Source organism: Pteronotus mesoamericanus, unplaced genomic scaffold (genome assembly GCF_021234165.1).
Source record: "Pteronotus mesoamericanus isolate MK-2021 breed Mesoamerican mustached bat unplaced genomic scaffold, CSHL_Meso_final contig_20, whole genome shotgun sequence".
In the NCBI taxonomy this organism is placed as follows: Eukaryota; Metazoa; Chordata; class Mammalia; order Chiroptera; family Mormoopidae; genus Pteronotus; species Pteronotus mesoamericanus.
In genome coordinates this window covers 18,061,096-18,083,816 of record NW_026555085.1, presented here as the reverse complement: position 1 = coordinate 18,083,816, position 22,721 = coordinate 18,061,096, and the positions used below count along the sequence as shown (strand labels likewise).

Here is a 22,721-nt window from a genome sequence, read left to right as displayed (position 1 = left end):
TTGTTAACCTTAGATAATCATTCAATTCCTCCTCCATTTAAAAAAAATATATATATCTATTGAGTAGTGGGCTGAGTAGTGCTAACTCTGTGAGAGTTTTTGTCTTGAATTATTCCTTAAATCACTTTTTAAAAGTTTGTTTTACTTAAGAGGAAGAGCATTCTGTATGATGAGAATACAGTTAATGCAATTCAAAAAAACATGGAATCATGCTCAGATTTCATGAGAAATGTGTCAACAAGTTCATTGGTTTTAATTGTTTCCATTTTTGATGATTTCACCCAGTATCTGCTTTGGTGATGACTCTGACAAGTCATATTAATGATTTGCATCCTGGAATTTCTATCCATTGAATGACTTAGACTGGAATAAAGGATACAAACAAGACTGCAATTTACTTAAAATTGTGTGGCCATCTTGGTTGCTACTAAATTCTTTAAAAGTGATTATCAACAAAGTAATCCCGTTGCTTAAAGAACCTTCAGAAAGCTGCATTGATAATAAGCTGAAACAGATAATACAAAATATTTTAAATAACCATTGGATTTCAGTGGAATTTCAGCTAGGCAAGTATTTCAATTCAAGAAACATGATTTAAAAACACACTTTGCCTAATATTTAAAATAATGCCATTGTTTGCCATAGAATTATGCATGGTTGGGATCAAGACTATTCCCTTATGGCTAAAAATGGTCAAATAGCCAATATCAACCATTGCAAAGCCCCTGACCTTTGCTGATGACATCCAAGTCTTCTAAATCGTTCTATCCAAAAACAAAGAAACAGTAAATGCCTTTCAAAGAGGATCTCACTCAGGATAAAAAATATTAAAATAATTAAAGTTTAGGATTGAAATTTTCAACTTATGTGAGTCCTCTGTAGAGCATAGACCTGATGCAAATTCTCAGCTTTTCCCAACCACCTTCTTTTTTCCTCCTTTCTTCTTCCTTTACTGAGTATATCGTGTGCCCACCATGCATCCAGCACTGTTCTAGGTGCCAAGGAATCATTTTGATGTCAGTTTTGGCAGAAATAAGTTGCTACCTACCTACGAAAATACAGCTCCAGAATTAGATGGGAATGAAGAATAATAGGCCGAGCCTGGTCCCTACACTCCTTAAAAATATATTTCCAGGCTGAGTCTGCACATAGGAATCCCAGCTCACATTTCACTAGAGCCACCCACACGTTTCTCAGCCCTGCCTAACCCAGAGAGTCAGCTATCTTTCCCATCCCCCAAACATGGGCTGTTATTTATTACACCTGGGTAGGTAGCTTCCTTTGGAGGGATGCCCCCATGAGGCATCACATGCAAGCCCACAGCAGAGGCTGGAGGTTATCTCAGCAAATGTTTGTGCCTCCCAGTGCCAGCTGGCGCTCACAGGTGCAGCTTCCTGATGAAGTCTCTGGATGGGAGACCGCAGGGGTGGTGGCCACCTCAGGAACAGGGACTCCTTAGTAGACAGCAATAAGGACAGAACCCACTTTCATAGGCTGAGTGGATCTGCAGTGGCATAGAATTTTGAAAGCTTCAGATTGGAAACCTTTTGTCTTTTCATTTGTTTTTATAGAAGCAAGAAAGGCGGCTGTGTTGAAGACAATGACTCATATGTTTTTGCTGTACTGCTTAGTGTTTCTTGTGCCCACAGAGTCCTGCAGGACATTATGCCAGGTAAGAGAAGGGAGGGAGGGGGATGAAATGGCGGGGAGATCAAATGGAAACTAAAACCCAGCTCTATGTTATCTGAGCTGAAATGTAGGGAGAAGATGGTGGCAGAATGGTTCAGCCAGAAAAAAGTTGCAACTATATGAACCAAAACCCATTTTAGCCAAGAGCTACAATTTATTTTCCCATCAATTTTTTTCTGTACATTTCTGATATGCAATGAGGTACAAATTATTTAAGGGTGATAACTCTTTAACTCTTCTTTCTGTATCCTTTGATCATGAAGCTTTCAGTTGGTTGTAACTAGGGCAGTGCCACTTCCTCAGGGGCACTTGGAAATGTGGGTGCAGTGACTGGACTGGAAGATATTTAATGCCATTCAGTGTGGGCAGGACCTAGGAATGGCCTGCCACAATGAAGCACTGTCCCACCCCAAATGGTGTCTCCTTTGCAAAACCTGATAATGACCACTGTGGATGGACTGGAAGGAGCAACAAGCAACTCGGATAGTCAATGGCTAATCAAGGTCTAACTGGGATGGAGTTTGTAACAATGTACTGTTTGTATATTTTTGTGGGGCAGTGAGTGCTACGGCTCTCTCCGGGATATTTCTCCTCATACTACATAAGTCACTTTAATTTCCCTATTAGTTACTTATTTAAAATAAAGTATGGAGAACCATTGAGGGAGAAGGGGAAAGAGAGAAAGAAGGAGAAGAGAAGAGACTATTATTATTGGAGCACATGATCTGGAAGGGAGCTTTGAGATCAACCGGTGAAGCTCCACTGCCTTATTTTATCAATAGGGAAACTGAGGCCCATGGTGTGGAATGCGACTTGCTGAGGTTACATTCCTACTTAACTAAAGAGCAAGCCCAAGACACCTGTCTTCAAATTCCCAGTTTCTTGATCTTTCCATTTTAATATATGCCTTCTTAAGAAGAGCCTCCTTAAGAAAGAATGACTTTGGAAATTCTAAATTTCCAAGTGACATTTACTTTACTCTCTAAGTAGTCTGTCTTTGGGTGGAAATTTTCTCAAGGACTCCCCTTCCTTCTAACACTGAGCTAGTTCCTAGTTTCTGGAAGAGATTAGACAGAGACTCCTTCAGAAAGGCCTTTTCTGGGCAGCACCCCAACCCCGCAGCATGATGCTCATTCCTCTCTTCATTTTCTCCTCCATACTTTTCTACAAGACAGAACTTGAAGAGCAATCAGAGCATTGAAGGTTAGCTTTGTTTTCTTGATTATTTGGGATCACCTTACCAGGAACATTCCATTCTTTTATTTTTACTAAGCAAGTTATGGATGCCGAACTTCTGGTGCTACTCCTCTCCTGACCTTCCCACTCACCCAGGCAGCTCCGCAGGTTTAGCAGTGGCAGGTTTGAGGTGTTTGTTTGTTTATTTTCCTATTCATTTATTTATTTCAGTATTCGGTTAAGGATTTTGTTGGTATCTGAAGCTAACATAACTCATTTCAGATGCCACCCTGGAGATGAAGTGACCGGGAGTTGCATATGGGTGTGCTTTGGCAAATTAACTAGGAAGAAGTGAATCAGGTCCTTCACTGAAGAAGGCAGTTTCCAGAATTCCTTGTAAATAGCATACCCCAGCCTCGTGCCCACGTATCTGATTAACATTATGTGACTTCACTGTAGTCTGTTTAATGGGCCAAGTATTATCCAGAGTTAACTACTCTTACGTGCTTTATTATGGTGTATTGGAGACCATGGCCCTCTCAAGATGAGCTTAGGGTCTCTTGAGATGCTTGTACTTCCGTACACCCTCCTCTGGCTTCTCCACTTGGACATGGGTTGGCTTGGTGGAAAGAGCAGTGTTGTGGGAGTTAGGAGAGCTGAGTTCTGGTCGCAGCTCTAAGAGGAACACCCTGCATGGCCTTGTAAACGTTACCTCATCTATCTAAGACTCACTTTCCTTTTCTGCAAAATAAGAGGGTTGGACTGATTGGACTATAAGGTCTTTCATAACTCCAAAAATATCATTTAGTGTTCTTGTTTAGTGGAAGGCCTTTACTCTTCCATATATACAATAAGGCTTGATTCTCTAGATTGTGAAATGAGGAGTCATCTTACATCAGTATTTTGGAGGATGTTGCATTCCATGAATCAGAGATACCTTCCTCATTTTGGACAGACCCCAAGTGCTCAACTCAGATTCTCCATAAGTTCTCATGTGGTAGATAAAACAGAAGATTTGTCATTGTTTCCTCATAACATAGAGAGAAACAATATATTGTGAAGAAGAAAGGAATATGAAATCCAAGTGTTAGTCACATAGCTGAGTCACTGAATTTCCACTTCCTCCCCAAATATTGAGATCTAGGAATACGAGTTGGAGTAACTGTCCCAAGGCTCTTTCCAGCCACCAGAGGGCAAACTTCTGGTGCAGAAGCAAGAAAATATAGATTCATATTCCACACATGCACAAACACATACAAACGTGTATATACATACAAACATGTACATATACATATATTTGCTGATGTTGCTACTTAGTGGGATACAAAGAAGCACAATACACAATCCATGTTCTTAAGGAACTTTTAATTGAGAAGCTAATAGATATATATAAAAAATAACTTGATAGTAAGATAGCAGGTCAGGTGAGTACATGCCAAGCACTGATTGAGTGGTATGGTGGTATGTATAATACATTTTACAGGAGCCAGAGAAGAAAATATGTATCATCTAGAACTGGATTAGGAAACACTTCTTGGAGGAAGCAAACTTGGGCTTTGTTTCCAACATGCAGTAAATCCATTTTCAGAGAATGATAATGAAAGCTAAATCTTAATTACCACTTACAATATTATAGGCTCAGTTCAAGTGTTTTTCATACATGATCTCATTCATTCTTCATAAAAATCATCTGAGGCAAGATTATGGAATTATAGTACTATAATTCCTACACAGCTTTATGGAGGAGGAAACTGAAGCTCAGGAAGGTGAACTTTCCCAAAATCTTAAGTGGCAGTGTCGGGATTTGAACCCAGACACTCTGTTCCTAAAGTCACCCCTTGATCAGTGTGACACAGCTTCTCAGCACCATACAGATGGGTGGGAAAGAAGAGGCTTCTAATCAGGAAAGGTGGAAATGCCTGTGATAAGAGAAAGCCAGGTTTTGGGGAACCTCTCTTTAAAAAGAATACAAAATTACAAATACAAAATTTAGGGAAAAGTGAATATTTAGTTCAAATGAGAAAAAGAATCATTCAATAATTACTCAGCATTATTTTGTAATAACTTCTATGAAAGAACAATATTTTTATTAATGAACCACCCACAGTTTTTTGTTCCTACATCTCTGGCTACATACTTGCATGTCAATAATTTTATAATTTTTTTCTATAGAGAGAAGAGAAAGATTATTCAGTCTTTCCCCTAGAATTGCTGAATAATTTTATTATTCTAGTTTACAAAAATAGTTTCCAGCTTCTCAGTTCATTATTAGCAATGCCATGTAAGTATGTAGCATTGTTGTCAAATTTGGGAAAACCTCTAATGATTTTCTTTCATATGTGGCCTAAAAGGTTTCAGGGCACTTAGAACTTTCTTATTCTGTGACTAATTGTAAGTACTCCTGGAATTAATGCCACTTAAGTATTGATGTCCTCACTGTAATGCAGAAGTGACTGCAAACTATGTAAGTACTATTCCATCCAAGCTAAATGTATCCCCACCTCAGCTTCTACTTGTCTGGATTCCATAAACAGCTACAGCCTCCCTGGTGCTGTCCAAAATGAGGGAGTATGTGAAGGAGGGGGAGTTGGACTGGCAAAAACTAATGGTCTGAACAGATGGTGGTTAAACTGCTTTGTTTTTGAAAATTTAATAAAACGTATGATCATATGAAGCCATTGCTAGATCTTCTCTCCGTGCTTTGAAGGGGCCCATACAAGCAATGGATTCTGAAGCTTAACCTGCAATAACTTCCCAGTGAATCCGCCTCTGCTCATGATGCATTTCTTAGGTAGAAAGCAGCTCATCCCCACTAGAGTGGAAGGAGGGCTCCTACTGAATAGCAGGGGGAGAGATAGCTGTCCAGGCTGAAGAGCACATGGGGTCATGGGACATGCTTCATGGTCTTAGCTTTTGGTGGCATCCTGGCACCATAGCTGATGAAGATGTGGTTGTTGGTCTGGGACTAAAGTGAATCATAGGACTGGAATATCACCATTTGATTTTGATGTGAATTTTGATTTTCCCTCTCTAGGATGCCAGAAAAAGCAAAGAGAAGGTATCTGCTGGAGCACATGGTATGTAGCAGTTACTGATCAAAGGAAAATTTTACTGTCTATCTGTTGCCATAGAGGGCCATCGTCAGCCCTGTCCTATGGCATGACTGATGGGACACCCTTATGGCTTACACTGGGGCTCCCTTTTTATTTTTCTCATATTATATTATGCCTTTGATCCCCACTTCCCTCTCCTGCCAGCACCCTCTGCTCCCTCCTGGTCTGAGAGTTCTTTGTTATAAATCCTTTGCATTGAGCCAACTCAGATGGGGCGGTGGCTAGTACAGGTCTGTGGGAACTCATTGATGACATAACTCATTATAGGCTCCAGAGATGGGAGGTTTCTTGAAGAACAGCAGGTACAGTGGCTTCCAAACTGTCCCCTCATCTAGGGAACTGAGGAGGTGCTCAGGGCGTTCCTGTGGGTTGTGTCAGGTACCTCGTGGACTGAACTGTGGGCTCTTCTCTTTCACTTCAACTGGGCCACTTATGCTTTTCTGTATTTCCTATATTTGAGTTTAGGATAAGATATTGTTGGAAACAATAGGAGTTTTTCACTGAAATATATGATGATGATTGATCTACTTCAATCTTCCTCCACTTTACAAAGAAAAGACAGTCGATATCCACAGGATTTCTGTGCCTTTAGGTGTTGATACCTTGATGACTGGCTCATGCAGCCAAGAGTCCAGACCTCTCCATCTGATGCTGATGCCTTTTTTGTTCCCAGGTGCATGCTATGGTGTCTGTGTGGACAATTCCAACTGCACTCAACCTTGCCCCCCTGACACTCCAGGAAATATGGGGTTTGTATGTAGGCAAAAGAAATGGTACAAGATCACTGATACCTGCCGGACTCTTACAGCCTCTAACATCTTTGAGGTAATAATATCTTTTCTCCTTACATGTGCAGTAGAGCCCCAAAATAGCAATACATACTGCACTCAATAAGAGAAAGGGATGGCTCCAGGGGCGTTTGCAGCAGAATACATAAACACCCACCTGTCTTCTCTCTATGCTAGAATGGCCTTCTTAACATTGGGCACCTAAATGTTTGTGCTCCAGCCTCCCATGCCTTTCATGACACAAAGGGATCTGACCATTTAGGTCAGAGCTGGAAGAGCTGCCTGGAATCATCACAGCTTACTTCTCCATTCCCACTCTTAGCTCTTCAATACCCCAAAGCCTGGCTGCTCAATGTGTCCTTCACTGACCAGCAGCACAGGACATCTCTGAGAACTTTTAGACATGGCCCCACCCTAGACCTGCTGAGTCCCGTTCTTCATTTTACCAAGATCTCCAGGTGACTTCTGAGCTCAGTAAAGCATGAAAAGAGAGCTGACATAGAAGGAAGGACTCCATTGTCAAACAAAGAGCATATTTCCACATATACTTAAGTAGTTACACATGTAAAAAAAATCAAAATCTGGTAAATAAAATCAGGTCAAATGTTATTTCTTCTTCTTTTGTTTCTTTTTCTCCTGTTCTGGCAGGGGCTTTACCTTTCTGAAGTTCAGCTTCTGATTCGTTCAGGGGCATCAATGCTTTAGCATCTCTTGTGTCCTAGCAACATTCCCATCCCCTGTTTGGGGGCACGGCCAGGGGGAGAAAGTGCATGCTATACCGAAGTTCCCCTACTGGACTTTAAAAGGATGCCCACGCCTGATTTGAAGGACCTGTGCAAAGATATACATGGAGAATGACATATATGCCCTCAGATTTAAACTGAGCCTACAAACTGCTAAATAAAATAGGTTCTGTCAGTCTCCAATTCCAGAATTCCATCCTGCACCTTGAGGGTGGTGGAAGGCCAAGGCCACACCTCCCTAAGCCTAAACGCAGGTGTCTCTTTGACACCGCTCTCTCCTGCGGGTAAGCACACTGGTGACATAGTCCATCCCTGGCAGCACAGACTTAGGGCAGGCCCTGGAAATGGGCTTGCAATTCTTGAGTAGAAAATTCAGGTGTCTAGAAGCAGGGACATGAGTTCTGAGCAGGCATGTCCTCTAGACCATAGATTTCTTGTCCTCTGTCATGTGGCAGGCTGGAGAAGGGGGTCCACCATAGGAAGGTTTGGCAATTTTTTTTTTCTGTAAAGGGCCAGATATTCTAGGCATTGTGAGTATTATGGTCTCTGTTGAAACTACTCAGCTCTGCCACTATAGCATGAAAGCAGCCATAGACGATACTTACAATGAATGAGCAAGCTGAGTCTCAATAAAGTTTTATTTACAAAACAACAGGCAGCCATCCTGGGGCCATACTTTGCCACAGGTGCTTTAAAGTGTGGGACTCAGAAATACTGTCAGTCACTATTTTTAGTCTTTCTTCCCTCTCAGTGTTCCAGTCAATTCATCTAAATCTGTTCCAAATTTCTATTTTTAAAATATGCTTATGTCTCATGCTCTGCCCCTTAGGAAGAGTAAAAAATAAGCTTACATGGCACTAGAAATCTATCTTTGTGCACAGTATATATGGAGAGCAGTGGTGTGAAGTGGTATGCTAAAGATACCAGTTGCTCTTTGGACATAGGGGGTTCAGGAGTAGGCAACTGGCAAGCTGGGACTTCCATTTTCTGCTCATACACCTTGGTACTGGGCAGGTTGTTCCACAGCAGATGTGACTTTGACGATGTAAAATAGAAAAGCATTATGCAATATACAATTGTGTAAGAAGGCTGTCCTACATTTTAGGAAAGGTACTTTTACATTTAAAACAAAAGTAATATGATAAAAAACTTCTTTCTTTTGCTACTTCTTAGGAGGATCTACCTACACTGGCAGCACCTCCAACAAGGATAAAAATAAATGAATATGCCAAATCTGAGGCCATTGCAGATATGCTGTTGCAGAGATGTCCGAGGGATTTGTCCTGTGTCATTACGAACATTCAACGTTCTCCTCGGATACCAGGCAACATTGCTGTCATTGTGCAGCTCCTACACAACATATCAACAGCAGAGCTACCGACAAATGTGGATGAAACAAAGATGCAGGTGAGTGGCCTTAAATATTTGGGAGAGCATTTGTGGGTGTGGTATGGGAAAGGAATGCATGTTAGTTGGAGCTTTTGGGGGTCTAAGTAGACCATGTCTTTTACTTCAGTATCTCAAATATCTTGTAAGTGCTGAAAATAAACATTCACTGAAAAAAAATGAGTAAAGGAATGGAGAAAGCGAATAAACTCATTCTACAAACATTTAAAGGGAGCATTTACTGGGTGCTGGATTGTACATTGAGGAAAGTTTTTCCAATATATATTTTGTCTACTGAAAACCTCTGAGAACCATCATAGGTTTTACAAAGAGAAAGACTTATTTGTGAGTCAGAATAGGTTGCTAAAGTGGAAAATAACTGGATGCCAAGAATAATAGCAATAATCTGCTGCAGAAATATGAAATGGAATTGGACCCACTTCCTTTGTTTTGATCTTCAAAGTAGAGGACAGTAAAGAGGAGGTTCAGTCTCTGGGGTCAGTCTCCAATTTGGTACAGTCCTGTCCAGTGGTATTTAATAGATGTTAATTACCTAGTGATCAAGGTAAGCAAATTGCCATTCTTACCCAGGTACGAAGTGGAGCTGATGAGGGAAATGAGCATGGTGAAGGCTTCCCACTTGCCAGTCTCATAGGAAGGCATTATATAAAGGGGAGGAGGGCAGCTCCCTTATGTCTGTCCTCCAACTCAAACTTGAGCAGCATGTGAGTCACCTCAGGATTTCATTAAGTTGCTAATTCTAAATCCTTTGGTCTAGGGTGGGGCCAGAGATTCTGCATCTTTAAGAGGTTCCCAGGTGATGCCTATATTGCTGGTTGACAGACCACATTTTATAAAAGGGAAGCTTGAATGTCCTGGAAGATTCAGACAGTGGCTCACTACTAATGCCAATTCTTCTTTGACAGAGTTACAGCATCATGGCCAACCACATCCTTGACAGCAAAAGCATCTCAAACTGGACTTTTATCCCTGAAAAAAACAGCAGCTGTGTGCTGCTACACTCGGTCAATACCTTTGCAAGAAGGCTACTTATAAATAAACATCCTATTGACATACCGGATGAATTCATTCATACGATGGGCACCATCATATCTGGAGATAACAATGTAAAGAATTTAACTTTCTCAATGAGAGTTAATGACACCTCCAGTAATGTCACTGGGAGGGTGCTGATCAGCAGAGATGAAGTTCAGAAGATACGTTTCCCTTCTCAGGTCATCAGCATTGCATTTCCAACTCTTGGAGCCATCTTAAAAGCCAGTATTTTGGAAAAGGACACTGTGAATGGGCTTGTCCTGTCTGTCATTTTGCCCAAGGAACTTAAAAGAATCTCATTCCTTTTTGAAAAGATCAAGAATTCTGAGGGGAGGGGGACACAGTGTGTTGGCTGGCACTCCTTAGAGAGCAGATGGGACCAGCATGCTTGTCAGATGATTCAAGAAAACTCCCAGCAAGCTGTTTGCAAATGTAGACCAAGCAGGGTGTTTACCTCATTCTCCATTCTTATGGCACCACACACCTTGGAGAGTCCCATCTTGGTTTACATCACGTACATAGGCCTGGGCATTTCCATCTGCAGCTTGATCCTTTGCTTGTCCATTGAGGCCTTGGTCTGGAGCCGAGTGACGAAGACAGAGATCTCATATTTACGCCACCTGTGTATTGCTAATGTGGCAGCCACCTTGCTGATGGCTGATGTGTGGTTCGTTGTGGCTTCCTTTCTTAGTGGTCCAACAGCACACCACAATGGATGTGTGGCAGCAACATTTTTTGTTCACTTATTTTACCTTTCTGTGTTTTTCTGGATGCTTGCTAAGGCACTTCTTATCCTCTATGGAATCCTGATTGTTTTCCATACACTGCCCAAGTCAGTCCTGGTGGCGTCTCTCTTTTCAGTGGGCTATGGATGCCCTTTGGTCATTGCTGTCATCACAGTTGCTGCCACTGAGCCTGGCAAAGGCTACCTACGGCCTGAGGCCTGCTGGCTCAACTGGGACATGACCAAGGCCCTCCTGGCCTTTGTGGTCCCAGCTGTGGTCATTGTGGTAGTAAACCTGATCACAGTGACAGTGGTGATCGTCAAAACCCAGCGACCTGCCATTGGTAGTTCCATGTTCCAGGAGGTGAGAGCCATTGTGAGAATCAGTAAGAATATCGCCATCCTCACACCACTGCTGGGTCTGACCTGGGGATTCGGAATAGCCACAGTCATCGACGACACCTCCCTGGTCTTCCACATTCTCTTCTCCTTGCTCAATGCATTCCAGGTAAGTCCAAGTGCTTCTGACCAGGTTTGAGTGAGAGAGTTCAGAAAGAAGTCTTTGTGGTCAAGAGGTTGTGCCATCATATTTATTCCTAAAAGACAGTGGATATAGAATAGTCTATTGGGTCAGGAAATAAGCTTTTGTTCCAGAAGGGCCTGGATTCAAATCTTGAGTCTATCATTTACTAATGTGTAACATTCTTCTGGGATATTTGCTTAATTTTTCCAAACCATATTTTTCTCATTTATAAAATGGGTATAATCTGCCCATTTCATAAATAGTGAATGGGGAATCCTCAAGTATTAAGATGATCTACAGATCACAAGTAACCTAAAAGTAGGCTGAGTTTTAACTGGTTTAGGAATTAAACAATACCACTTCCCCCAAAATCTAGGTATGTAACTGATGTATTTACATATGCAAATTTATATTTTATTCCATTTAGAATTTTTAGTTATCTTTGTAAACCATTTTATTTTAATAAAGCAAGTCACACAGAGTGGTATTAAAGATAGTTTCCCCTGTCCTCTCCCCTCTTAACTCACCTCTGTGAATTAAAAAATGTTAATTAAATATATTTTTACATAATATAGGGGTTAAAAATAATATATAGTATTTTGCAACTTACTTTTTCATTTAAAAATACATCCTAGCATTTTTACCAGGTTAGTATGGATATATATGTCTCTTTAATGGATGCATCGTATTCAATATTCAACAATTCCTTTCTTGATTGAATTTTCCTACTTTTTTTTTTTTTTTTGGTTACAGTCAACCAATGAGTCAAAGTTTATTATATTGAATGTTAACTATGTAAATAGCAACCAATTGAAAAGAAAGCTTTTATTTTCCAAAGGCCTCTAAAATATTTTTTTGAATGCATGCTTATTTAAAGAATTTATTTCCAAATAAATATTTTACCTAATGAATAATAGAAATTTTAAGTCACATATTTTTTTCATTTTTCTCCTTCAAAATTTAAGTATAAATGATTTTATGTACAATGAACATTTTGATGTCTTAGAGAACAATGTTAACAATAATAAGGATCCTAATCTTTTGACTCCCTGTTGTTTTTCTGCATTTCTATAGAATATACTAACTGTATTGGGTTAGCCTAAAAGTCCATATGGTTTTTTTCCAGAAAATAAGAGACACATTTTTCATTTTCACCAACAACTTTATTGATTTGGATATTTTGAGTATGTTTGCTATCTCTTGAGTGGTAGACCATTGATTGTTCTCAATTAATGTCTCATTTGATTGCTATCAACTTCAACTGGTCTACCTGACCATGGAGCATTATCCAGCAAGAAATCTCCAGCATGAAACTTAAGAAACCACTTTTGACATGTTCCATCAGTCACAGCACCATCTCCATACACTGCACAAATCTTCTTCTTTTTTTTTTTTTTTTGCATTTCAGTTGTGTTTTTACCTTTCCTGAAATAATAAAGCAAAATATGCCAAAAATGTTATGTACTTTCTTCCACCTCCAATATTAAAATGGCTACACAAAAATTTACCAATTTTGATAAGTTTTTTTAAAATGCATACTGACATGACAGCTGTCAAAATACAATCTAACAAAATTGTTTTGAATGAAGTTAAAGACTACTAAGCACTACTAGCACCATCTTACAGAAAAAATCAAATGAACACTTTGGCCAATCCAGTATGCTACATTTTCTGTATAGCTCTTGGTAATGATTAATTCCCTTACCTATGTTTATGCATCTAGTCACTGAAAGGACTGGGATAAAAACTCAGTGTTTCTAAATTTATGTTCAGCATATGCCATGGCTATTTGTCATGAACTTAATGAGTTCACGTCTTACTCCTCAGCGTTTTCCTTTTCTTGCCTCCCTTGGGGCCATCTTAATTTTGGTTTTTGTTTTGGACTAGGCTGTAAGCACTTGTCTTTCAATATCATGAGCTCTTTTACCTGTCATAACAGGATTAACTTGTAATTGCAACTCAGTTACTGCCTTGACTCTTGACAAGGAGGAGGGTGGGGCCCATCTAAGTAGCAGTACCAAGGGGAGAGTGAGAAGCCAAGAGCAGGTTTTGGGTGAAGGCCAGATACTGGGGCAGGCATTAGGCAGTAGAGTGCTGAAGCTGGCTTGCATTAGCTCAGGAGAGCTGACTGCTGTATTTTCAGGAATTTTTGCAAGCTGGTTGTAAACACAAACATCACTAAATTATGTAGACTTAAAATGAAATAAATCAGATTAAAAACAAAGGTCAGACATCTTCAAAACTCATCACTTCCTAATTGTTTGTTCACAGTATACCATGCTCTTGAGCTTATTTGAATCTACAGTATCTGTATGGTGGAAACACTGTATAATGTTATGTCTGTCTCTTCCTAACTTTACAGTCAGTGATGTCACGTTGCTAGATTTAAATCAGCCATGGTAGAAGTATTTAACCATGGAGATTGACAAGTGCTACAATTTAGCAGAGGTGATTACCAGCATATCAGTGGATCAAGGTATCCTTGGGAGAAGAGGAAGGAGAGCCATAGATCTAATGAGGTGGGAGACAGAAACAACTGAATGGGAAGAAGCAGGACGAGCAGAGTCTTAGGATGAACTGAGATGAGAGTCAATTGAGGCTGATGGAGCAGACTGAGAAGGAAGATTCCTAAGCACGCTAAGAGCACCACTGGTTTTTAAGCTCAACCAGCCCCTTTACTAGGGAAGGATTATTATACAGGGTGTGTTAAAAACAGATTTACAGTTGTGAGTAAGCAAAACATAGACTTTAGTTTATATTTTTATTTATTAATTATTATATTATTTTCCATATGAACAATTTTTGCTCCTCACACCCTGTACAGTAAGTTGCTGCCTTGAATGCTATTTTATCAATCCATAACATCTAGTTGGTATCTTCTCCTGTATTTACTGAGAGTAACTATAAGCTGGGTAAGGTTTGGGGACCCTTATAACAATGGGTGGCTTATGAACAATAAAAACTTGTTTCTCAAAGTTCTGGAGGCTGGGAAGCCCTAGATCGAGGCATGAGCAGGTTCAGTGTCTTGTGAGAGCCTACTTCCTGGTTTTCAGATGGATTGCTGTCTTCTCGCTATGACTTCCCCTAGTGGAAGGGACAAGGGAGCTCTCTGGGGCCTCTTTCGTAAGGGCACCCATCTCCTTATGGAGATCACCACCTCCCAAAGGTGTGCCTCCTAATATCTTCACATTGGGTGTTCGGATTTACATGTGAATTTGGGGGTGGAGAGCATTCAATCTATGGCAGTAAATCACATGTTTTTAAACCTGGGAGAACACGTTGGGATTTATCTGCTCAAATTGTGGTTTTCCTATTAGAAGAAATGCAAAGAAGTTGCTACTTCTGAATTCATCTCAATCAGAAACTAAACCTTATGACTAATACTATACCTAAATTTTATGAATGATATTTTGTGTAACTTTTCCCAAGGTGGCATGGGCCAATATAAAGTGATTGTAGTGAGGTGTTTCCCTGTTACATATTTATAGCTATGCAGATGAGATTGCATAATAAGGAAATTAAACACATGCACAGGCATAGACAAACACACAGAGATGCCATATTTACTCAGTATTTATTTTGTGCCAAGCATTATGCAATGCTGCAGGTAAAAATATTAGTCCAACCTCAAGCAACTGAAGATCTTTCAAGGATATAAATTCCTCTTAGTCCTTTAGCTAAAAGAATGTATATTTGTGGAGGAAACAGGCTAGAGTTGTGATATTTCAGATGTTTTAAAAATTTAACTCCTGGGCAAAATTCATGGAGACTCTGAATTAAAATGTATTCTTAGTGCCCGAACCAGACTGGGATGTACCTGTCCCAAGCATTTGTATACAAATGGTACTCCTCTGTAACTTTATGGATCATGCCATCAATGGCATTTTGTTAGTAGACCAATTGACAGAGTTCTATAGTTATCTTGTAGGCTAAGAGTGTCACACAAAAAAAGCCATCTGATAGAAGCACTCCAAGTTTGGAACACCTGCTGGGCTGGCTGAATGGAGAGGTATATTTTAGTATGCTTCAGGGAGCGGATGAGCTGCTTGGCCATCCAGATACTCACTGGTCCCTGTGAAGTCCCCCACCTTTTAGCTGAGCTTTTGCAAATCATGACAGCAGTGGCTTTGGTATCGTTCCTGCTGATGACCACTTGGTTGCAACATCTTTATTATTTTGTATTAAACCCAGGTACCTTGATAGACCTCTGCCTGGGTTAAGGTTTACATTTGATTATGAGATCAGAGCAACTTAACAGAGACATCTAAATTAAAAGTCATTATCTCACTTCTCTTTTTTGGTGAGCAAATACCTGAATATCTACACTTTTAAGAGAAATTTTGTCTAATCAATGTTGCCGTCTGTCACATTTTGAAAGTTGAGTCTCGGAGCTTCCTTTTGTTATATGCGAAATAGGATGAATATTTTTTCTTCTTCTGGGGTGGTTTTTTGCCACCGAATATGAAAAAAAGATTGAAAGCTCAAATGGATTTAATGATGGAGGAAGAGCTTCCTTTTGACTTTGATGCTGTCTTTCTTTCTTATGGATGATAAGAGATATGAGAGCTAAGTAATTCCTTCTGTATCATATTTGGAAAACTTATATCTGAGCACCCATTATGTAATTAGAAATTCAATCTGTTTTGGGTCTTGGTTTTTCTGAAGATCCATGTACTTGATTTTTCTTTGCAATTTTATAACTGTTTTTGGTTGTGGATGGGGGAAGGAGGTTGAAAGTATTAAATAAAACTGAGCATGGATGATTTTTATTCTGTCTGTGAAAGTTTCTTTTATTACTCACTATTCAGGGATTTTAATGATGCCATCCATTGCATAATATCTCCTTTGACTGTTGCTTGGACCATTATTTTCTGGTGAGATGCACAGCTCCTGGTAAATGCAAAATACTTTTATTTTGTCCAAATTAAAAAGAAATTCTTATAATATACTTGCACAAACCAGAGATGCTCCAAGTGTCTGGAACAGAGGCTTGCACAAGGAAGGTGCTCTACCAATGTTTGTTGAATGGATGAATCTAAGTGTTGTGACCTTAAAATGAGGGAGTCAATGAATGAATCAAATGGTCTTCATTTCAGTTTTCTTTTTATTACTTTTATCAATTTCAGAATAGGAACTGATAATGAATGCTGGTATTTCTTGAATTTGTTATTATTATAAATATTATTTTGAAAATGGCTCTTTTCTTCCCTTTTCTGTCTTTCTCAGGGCTTCTTCATCTTGGTGTTTGGAACAATCCTGGATCCAAAGGTACTATAAATTCTTATTGGTTTTTTTCCCCTGTATTAACAATACTTGGCCCTGAGATGCTTATTTGTAAAGTCCACCTCTTGAAGGTATTGTACCTCAACTATTTGTGTAGACTCTTGAATAGGACATCACTGTTATTTGTAATGCAAATGCTACTAGCCATATTTCAAGCTCTTAAGGGGCTAGCATTTTATGTACATTAGCTTTAATCCTTAAAGCAAACTTAGGTATTCCTATTTCCAGTTTTATGGATGAGGAGACATTCAAAGTCATTAAGTAGCTTGTACACAAGTTCTATAGAAAAATCAAGTACATGGATCTTCAGAAAAACCAAGACCCACTCTAACTAGTTGTAGCAGAAAAGGAATTTATTAAATCTCATAATATCACCTGTGGAAAGATGTCTCTTTGGCTTGGAGGCATGGAGGCTACACAGCAGGAATGGTCTGCAGTTCATAGCATAGAGCTGCTCCGCATGTTACACCTTCCCAACTTTCCTGGCCACTAAAGTACAGCCCGCCAAGCCAATGTCAAATAGTGGGCACTAAGCTAGAGTTGCTGCTGTTACTGCTTCAGGGATCACCTCCATCCTGCCTGTTGGGACCCAATGGCACCTGCACCTTGAGCTATCATGTCTGATTGGCTGAGCTCTGGTCATATGGCTGTATCTTAGCTGCAACAGAGGCTGGGAAAGTGAGTTCCTGGCTTCTACCTTGAAGAGAAATGGACTCAAGGAAAGCAATTATTCTAATACAGAGAGTGGGTATAGGTAGTGGGTAGTAAAAACAAATAAAACCTAAACAAATGAACAAAACACCAAATATTTACTTAAGCTTCTAAAATCACCCTCTTTCTATTGTACTATACTGTCTCATGAATGAGAAAAGCAAATAACCCTCTCAGATATAGATGCAGACACCTTCACTGCAGGGGTTTATTTTATTTTTTAATTAATTTATTTATTTACTATCAATGCTATTCTACTAATGGTCCTTTCATTTTCTTATTAGACTACCATAACCTGATAAAATTATTCAGAGGTAAAAGTTAGTGTATTAGTCTTTTAGCCTTGATAGTTTTCTGTACTAGCTGTGTGCCATTGAGGAGATCCTTAGTTAGCATGAACCGCAGATTCTCCAAAGCAAATGCAAAGATAATGTTTCCCTTTCCTTTTTTTTGCTAGATTATGGGAAGGAACAAAAGCAATTTGGAAGTGGTGGGAAACACATAGAAAGCATTTATGTTATTATGTAGTTGCATGCCATATTATCATTTTTTTTGTTAATCTAATACCACAATTAGTATTTTATAGCCAAAGCATCAGCAGCATTGTTATTATTTATTAGTGTACCAGTGTTAGGTGTTGTGAGATGTGCCAAAAGCTCTAAGATATGGAAGCTTCCATTAAGATAAAAATATTTTACCTTTAAAACTATAATGTAAAAGGTAAATACTGAAAGGTGATATGATTAATTGACAAAAATTTGTAAGGTAGTCCTCCTTATCTGTGGGGAATACTTCCCAAGATCCTCAGTGGATGCTTGAAACCATGGATAATGTCAAACCCTGTTTATAGTCTGTTTTTTTTCCTACACATACATATTTACAATAAAGTTTAATTTATTATGCACAATGAGATATTAACAATAATACCTAATAATAAAATAGAATAATTATAACAATATACTATAAATTATGTCAATGTGGTGTCTCAAAATATCGTACTGAACCGTACTCACCTTTTCACTCAAAGGAAGCACTTTACCACTTCTCTCTGCCAGCATCACTACTCTTGTGTTTTGGGGCCATTATGAAGTAACATAAGGGTTCCATGGACACAAGTACTACAATACTGTGACGGTCAATCTGATAACTGACATGATTATGAAGTGACTAACAGGTGGGCAGGGTATACAGCATGGATACACTGGACAAAGGGATGCTTCACATCCTACGCAGATGAAGCAGAATGGCAGATCTTATTATGTCACTCAGAATAGCACATGATTTAAAACTTATAAATTGTTTATCTGGAATTTTCCATTTAATATTTTGGGATCAGGGTAGACTGTGGGTAACTGAAACTATAGAAAGCAAAACCACGGATAAGTGGGTACTACTGAATGTACCTGCAGTCTTTAAGCTTTTAGCATCACCTATTCCCTGATGTGTTTACTATTAACTTACAAAGTATGTATTATGCACATTGTGAAACACAGAATTCCAAAAAGACAAGAGGAAAAAAATTTAAACAGAGGCTTCAGTATGGTATGTGTCTGTGCATTGCCATGGACTTTGCGTACACAGACCCCACACCAGGGAGAGCTCCTGCTTCTTGGGAGCCTGTCTGTGACCAACAACACTGCATTTCCAGGGAAGGGTGAAGTTACTCTGAGCTAGGGGACTTTAACATACATTAGCTGTGAAGACAAAACTTCTACAGCTGGAAGAAGAATAACATTTTAAGTAGCAAAAGGCAAGAGAGTGCCTGGATACAGTAGGAGAGATTTAGGGAAAATGACAGGATGGTCTGAAGTCAGGGGGCCCAACCCCTGGCTCTTTCTCTTGGCAATTGACTGATTTTGCATGCTACATAGTCTCAGAGACTTAATTTCCTCAGTTGTACCTATCTTAGAAGGTTTGGTGTTTTGTTATGTTTTTTTTTTTGATAAAATGAAGTGATAGGAATGGAAAGCACTTTAGAGTTATAAAACAAAATATAATTTTATTCATTATTTTATTTCCTTGGTTCTAAAGGTCTTTGCTATGATGTGTAGGATTCTATTTTTTTTAAACCAGGGTTAGGCCCTCTAGAAAAGGAGGTTTGAATAGTTGACAAACCATGTGAAATGTTCAACTATTTCAGCACTCCCAAAAAATAATGCCAAAGCTATGTCAAGGTATCCTCAAGCTGGTGGCAAACTGCATTTCTTAGCCATTGGGTTCATGTTCAAGAATCTGTGCTAGTTCTATTTTGCTTATCTCTCCCCATCTCCCCACCTTTTCCCAGACCTCTTCACCAAGTTACTGATCCTTCCAGGACCTGGCTGCTAACACACTCCCCTGCCCCAGTATTAGCCAACCCCAAACACATGTTGATTTCTCATAATCTTTTAATTTGTATTTTTGTTACTTATCCAGATAAGAGAAGCTTTGAAGGATCGAATAACCTCTGCAAAATGGATCTCCAGAATATCAGAGGTAAAGCCTTCACAGTCATTTTTGTACCTAAAAGTTTGACCAGATAATAATGCTGGAGTTTCTGGTCTATGAAGTGTTGTTAAAACTATCCTGCAGCACTGTGTGGCATGGAGTTTTCACAAGTGCTGAGGGAGTGCCTCTTCGAGCTGTTCAAATTCTTTTTGGAGTCCTCGGACCACATCTAAAGGGATGAAAGTCAACTTAATTGCATTCAGAGGAGAGAGGCTAAGTGGCAGGGCCTGGAGGGGTGAACCAAGAACCAGGCAGTAGGAGAGCAAGGGATGAAACAGGCACATGAGAGAAGATAAAAAGTCTCAGATTCCCATGACAGCCCACTTGTTCTTTATGACTCCAATTGGTTGAACCACATGCAAACTGAAAAGTCCAGGGAAACAAATTCTGATCCTGCACAAAGAACTATCTACTAACCTGATTTTCAAGCAGGGCTGCTGATCATGGTTAGTGGAGTTGTAAGAGAAGATTAGGGGCCTGGTCAGCCATTGGATGGTATACATGCCCTTTCTTTGATCACCACTTGTAGTATTGTTATGCAAGGTGCATCCCATTAGCTATTTCAGGTGAGGGAAAAACTGAAAACAATGTAAATGGCAACAAAAGAGGGGATTCTGGGTCAGCCCAAGAAACATATCCAGAAACAAGAGAAGAGGCCATTGACGGTTTCTCATGCCAACATCTAATGAGATCCACGTGGGCCAGCATGGGCTGCTGTTGCAGGAGGTTTGCAGGGAGAGGGATGACAGGTCATTCAAGGGCTGGGCATCCTGTGCCCCTGGATAACAGCATTGCCCCCTCCCTGTCACCTTGCTTTTTCATTCCTTCTTCTTTGCTTTCCTTAGTCCCCTTCTCCTTTTTCCCTTTATTTTTCTATCCCTTTTTGCCTCACTCTTACCAGTTTTGATCTTATTCCTAGTCCTTGGTCTTCATACCTGGGAGATTTGTGACCCTTCTACATCTTTTTCTCCTGAAAAATAAACAAAAACACACACAAAAAGTAGCAACCCCCACCCTTGACCCCGCCAATCCTACCCTGTTTTTCTAAGAATAAAGCAGTGGTTCTAAAGCAACGGAACTCAGCCTTGGCCAAACATCAAACTCAATCAGGAAGCTTCAAATAATGTTGCCTGGGTCCCGCCCCTGGAAGTTCTAATTGAACTGGTCTGCAGTGTGGCTTGGGTTTTGGGTGATTCTAATGTAGTCAAGGTTGAGACCCTCTTCACCTAGGCCTTTCTAACGTGTGTTAGCATTAGAAACATTTTCTTCAGACCGGCCTGCCTGAGGTAGTATTCCCACTCCCTCACTCTGGTCTGCCACCACACTCTCTGGAGAGAGGCATGACACTCTCAATCCCTTCCAGTTTAGCATGGCTCGTTTCCTTTCGTGTTTTCAATATCAATCCATTCGGCCACCGTACGGAAATTCTGTTCTTCAGTGCTTTGGAAAAATAGTCTTTTTTTTTTTTTAAAGACACGTCAGGATCATGCCCAGACCTTTATTCTCAGTTTTTGATTGTCTGAGTCAGTGGTTTTTAATGCTGGCTGCACCTTAGAAACAACTAGAGAGCTTTTTAAAAATACTACTGCCCTGGCCCCACCCAAGAAAAATTTTACCAGAAAGTCTTAGAGATAGAGCATAGTCCTTTTTTTTAAATAAAAAACTCCCCAGTGATTCTAAGTGCTGCCAGGATTAACAACCACTGGTCTAGGTACTAAGTAAATTCAGCCTAACTTCTTCTAATCCTTCCTTCACTCTGCCTACTAGTTTTTGGTCATTCCAAATCAGTTTTATCAGCCCTACTCAGAGCCAGTAGGCTTATCATCTGTTTTCTCCTCTCTTGCTTTGTGGGTTCTAATCCCTAGGTGGTAATCTTTTACAGTCCAGGTTGGACTCTGTCTTGTTATAATACCTGCCTGGAGAGTGTCAGCCCCCGCCAGGTTCCCAAAGCGAGGATAGTCAATGTGCTTGTCTGTGTTCATTCTGTCTTCGATGTGATGAATTAATCTATGCTCATGTAGTAATAATTTTACCAGTGAATTAATGTCTTACGTATCTTAGGCACCATATGCCTAAAACACAAAATATTTTAGACTCCAGCTTGTGATAAGGGGATGACTGTAACATTGAGGACTTCAGCTGGCCAGCTGAGAGGGAGTGATTTGGGGGATAGCAACCAAGATAGTGTTGACCTCTTCCTTGACTCCACTTGCCTGTCTGCTCCCAATTCCCTCCCAAAGCAGAGGCTCTTCTGGAGAGGGAGCTGGGACAGGCCAAGGAGTGGGAATCTCCTTGGGGATCCCCACCAGCCTGTTCCCATGCTGTCAGTGGTTCTAAACACAAACAAGGAGAGGGAGAAATTAAAATGATAAAATAAATTGCTATAGGTCACAATTCTCTATGTGCTGTGGATAATTGTGGTGATTGAAAACAGACTAATAATAAGTGAAGTTATCCTTTTGTCTCCAACAGAACCTTTCTTCCGAATACTCCTGTCACCCCGCCAAAGGGCCGAGCTAACAAACCAGCCTACTGCACTCCTGATGGGGGAGGTGAGTGCAAAGCAAGTGGGCCCCCAATGCATGCTGTATATATGGCATTTCTTTAAATAAAACACAACTTGATGACTTGATTAGAAATTATTTTTTCTTGATTGAAAGGATTTTCCTTATGCAGCCTATACTTATCTAGCTAAAGTCAGAGACATATTCACACTCCTCATTCTCGTACTACCGAAATTGTGGTTGTCCCTGTGAAACAATCAGGCCCATCTGAGAATGCTCTGAAATTTGCGTGGGGGTAGCTATGAGGAGAGTGAGCAGAGGTGCCAGCTCCTCACAGCTGCTGTCTGTCCTCCTCCTCCTCTTTGGTTCCCCCACCCCAGGACATCCTTCATGACATCAGCAATATCCCCAGATTTCCCACTGTGCGAAACCTTCTCCCTCCTGTGAAATGATCAAGGAATTATGGCAAACACTATCTATGTGAGGTTTCCAGGATAGTGTAGAAGCAAATTCACATTTGAAGACAGTGTCTGAGAGA

The 22,721-nt window shown here is 40.0% G+C and overlaps 1 protein-coding gene across 1 annotated transcript; it reads left to right on the top strand.

Annotated features, from left to right (window-relative positions):
• Positions 1 to 1,600: 1,600 nt before the first annotated feature.
• On the top strand, positions 1,601 to 22,213 carry LOC129067071 (adhesion G-protein coupled receptor F2-like). The gene is made up of 8 exons (XM_054568797.1): positions 1,601 to 1,672; positions 5,900 to 5,942; positions 6,652 to 6,803; positions 8,683 to 8,916; positions 9,822 to 11,183; positions 16,425 to 16,466; positions 19,608 to 19,667; positions 22,152 to 22,213. Exons 1-8 carry the CDS (start codon positions 1,601 to 1,603, stop codon positions 22,197 to 22,199), a joined length of 2,013 nt encoding a protein of 670 aa, XP_054424772.1. The 3' UTR covers positions 22,200 to 22,213.
• The last annotated feature ends 508 nt before the right edge of the window (positions 22,214 to 22,721 follow it).

What these genes read in the sequence shown, in the direction of transcription:
- LOC129067071 (XM_054568797.1), top strand. Translation starts at nt 1,601, where the DNA reads ATGACTCATATGTTTTTGCTGTACTGCTTAGTGTTTCTTGTGCCCACA. An exon ending in CCTGCAGGACATTATGCCAG is followed by an intron (nt 1,673 to 5,899) that starts GTAAGAGAAGGG and finishes TTCCCTCTCTAG; the next exon opens with GATGCCAGAAAAAGCAAAGA. An exon ending in CCTTGCTCAATGCATTCCAG is followed by an intron (nt 11,184 to 16,424) that starts GTAAGTCCAAGT and finishes TGTCTTTCTCAG; the next exon opens with GGCTTCTTCATCTTGGTGTT.